General features: G+C 37.4%; 1 protein-coding gene across 1 annotated transcript in view; it reads left to right on the forward strand.

Annotated features, from left to right (window-relative positions):
• The window catches only part of dhrsx (dehydrogenase/reductase (SDR family) X-linked), a 16,950-nt gene extending 14,140 nt beyond the window's left edge, over positions 1-2,810 (forward strand). Inside the window, exon 7 of the mRNA XM_035677662.1 lies at positions 1,499-2,810. Within this exon, the coding sequence (XP_035533555.1) occupies positions 1,499-1,672 (174 nt within the window). The 3' untranslated portion in view covers positions 1,673-2,810. The remainder of the gene's footprint in view (positions 1-1,498) is intronic.
• Positions 2,811-2,816: the final 6 nt, after the last annotated feature.

Genomic DNA, 2,816 nt, shown 5'->3' on the forward strand with positions numbered 1-2,816 from the left:
AAGTGCATAAAACCATCAGAAAACTCACCTCTGATACTTGGAACACTTGGTGCAAACCATGGACTGACAGTAACTTGAAACTTGGAAAAAGGTGTCTAGGAGCGCTTCCTGGACTAAATTTGAATTTGTCTGAGGTGCTCAAACATACAGACACAAAAATCACAAGAACACTCCAAGGCACTCTCTCTTTTAAACCATAGGCCTTTATTATCACATCATAGTAAAGTTAGACCTAACAACTAACTCTGATGTATCAAGCAGTCAAACATTTGTTGTTGACGTCACAATGACAGTAAAGGCATTTTAATTTTTTTTAAAAAGTGCCTTGGAATAACTAGAAAGTTTGGCTTACAATTTGGATTTACAATACTAAGGACTGGGTGAAGGTGGCAAATGTAACCCTGCCTCCGTTAAGGTATTCAGAAAGATGGGTGTGAGCAGGTGTAGTGTGACAGAATATCTGTATCTTTGGACGGAGTGTTTGACACTGATGATTTAAGAGTCAAGATAAGAAGCCGCAAAAGAGCAATATTTATAAGACGCTCAATAGTAAGAAATAAAAATGCTTCACTAAAGGTCTGTTTGACCCTGACAGTTGCATCTAATAATATGTATGCAAGACCGTGCAGTAGTTTCACAACTCTGTCTTCCCTGTGGCAGCCAAGATAGCTTTCAACTATCCTTAATTGAAGACTTGTGACAGTAACCACATTTCACATAAATGCTGGGCTGTGGATAATTGAAAGTCCTTTAAGTACGTCTAATAAATTGTCTTTGTTATTAGCATACACTCAAGGCAAAAGCCTCAATAATTAAGGCAGAAAGTATTCATTAATTCTAATTTTATGTGACAGATCATAGCCTTGTAAGGTTTCCCCACAACATTCAATATGCGTGTAGTAGCAGGGTTTAATTTCCTGTGCATTCATTTTATTGAAAGAAAATATCAGCACTATCAACTATATTTCACTTTAGTGATTTCCTGTCCTATCTGTTTCATTTTTACGCTCCTCTGATGGCATATATTACATTCCCATTTGACAGATATTTTGTAGATGGTTATTGTAATATTGGACTTCAATCAAGATGTAACTAGCTAGCTAACTATTGATATCTATAAGCTAGTTAGTTAGTGTTTTGCTAACATTAGCTAGCTAACTTAAGATGTGACTATATGTTCACACTTTTAGCTTTGAAGTATTTAAAAAAACATGGTTGTGTTTTTAACATATGAAAGCCTAGCACATAGGATAAAGCTTATGCTTGCTCAACTGTTATTGGAGCACAGAGAAAAGGGGCGGGACCTAGGAAGGGTGAATTTGTAGGCATTGTTTATGCAAATTATGCTCCTTCTCTGACTACTAGTTTTAAGTCTGCTTGTTATTCATCAAGTATAAGATGAACATCCACCTCAGAGTTCTAAGGAACTAAACTCATTATGGTACTTTTGCCTTTAAACCAACCTGTTGATCGTTATTTTCTTCATGCATGTCCTCAGACTCCAGCAGAGGGAGCATCCATATCCATCTATGCTGCAACTGCCTCTGAAATGGAGGGCGTGGGGGGCTGTTATCTGTACAACGGCGAGAAGAGGCAGTCCTCCGACATCTCCTACGACTCTGAGCTACAAGCCGAGATGTGGAAGAAGAGCTGCGAGCTAGTAGGCCTTTAGGAGGCCTGACCCGCCCTGCTGTTAACCCTCACACAGGGATAGCTCTACATCTTCCAGAGTCATCTGAGAGACGGTATCTGGAGCTCACTAATGATATTGAACCACTGTTTCACTTTACATTGTCCCAACCTGGATCTCCATGCTCACCCATAATCCTGTGCCATCGAGCAGTCGGGCACTTGTTGTTCTTAAAGGCACTGAACCAGACTTTAATCTGGGTATCATGCCAAGTGTTTTATCGTAGTGCAGTTTTGTTGTGTTAAATAAATACAGACAATTTGATCATATGAGCAACCTAAATGCCTTAGCGGTGCCTATTTAAGCCTACAAACATATTGAATTTTTTTATATATATATATATTGGCACGGAATCCATTTGTTTCCATATTTGTGATAAGTAATGTGTGTAAATTGTATAGAATTCTACAAAAGAAATGCAGATTTTTCACTGGGACACTTTGTTTTTGTTGTACTAAAAACATAATGATATTATGGAAATTAAGTTTTCATAGTTTGTTTCTAAGCCAAAAAGAATTCCAAACTGACTCAACCAGATCTAAATGTTAAAAAATAAAACAATTGTAGTGCAATACTAATGGCTTTAGCTTTAGTTAACAATCCAAAATGTTTGCTAAAAGCAAACCAAGTTGGAGCCAATTGTTAGACATTATAATTACATATCTTCTCCTTATTGTGACATTTAAGGATAAGGCTGGCAAAAGTCTGTGTTTTTTGTCATTAATTCCATGAAAAGAACAAAACCAACAATGAGTCCCACGTGCACCGTCCTGCTACTGGAAATACCAAATGTTCATTAATCCACCGCTGAAAATAGTCCCCAACAAAAACATAATTTCCTCCTGTTTGAGTAACATTTGATTAAAAACCACAGTGAGCAGCTGTTTAAGAAAATGACTGAGCCTTTATACAAAATTAAACTATTTGTGAATTGGTTTTTTTACAGATTCACATCATCAGTAAGAACCAATGGAGCCACAGACAGGAAGTCAGAAAGTATTGAGGCTATAGGATTTGTTGACCGTAACGAAAATATAGAATTAATCCAGCCTTATCCTTTAAAGCTGGGGTTGGTAATCTTGGAAAGCTAGCGAGAGAGCTAGCAAGGTTTGAAAATAGCTCCGCC

The sequence above is a fragment of the Morone saxatilis genome, unplaced genomic scaffold (assembly GCF_004916995.1).
Source record: "Morone saxatilis isolate NCDOM2014 unplaced genomic scaffold, NCSU_SB_2.0 Contig6, whole genome shotgun sequence".
NCBI lineage: Eukaryota > Metazoa > Chordata > Actinopteri > Moronidae > Morone > Morone saxatilis.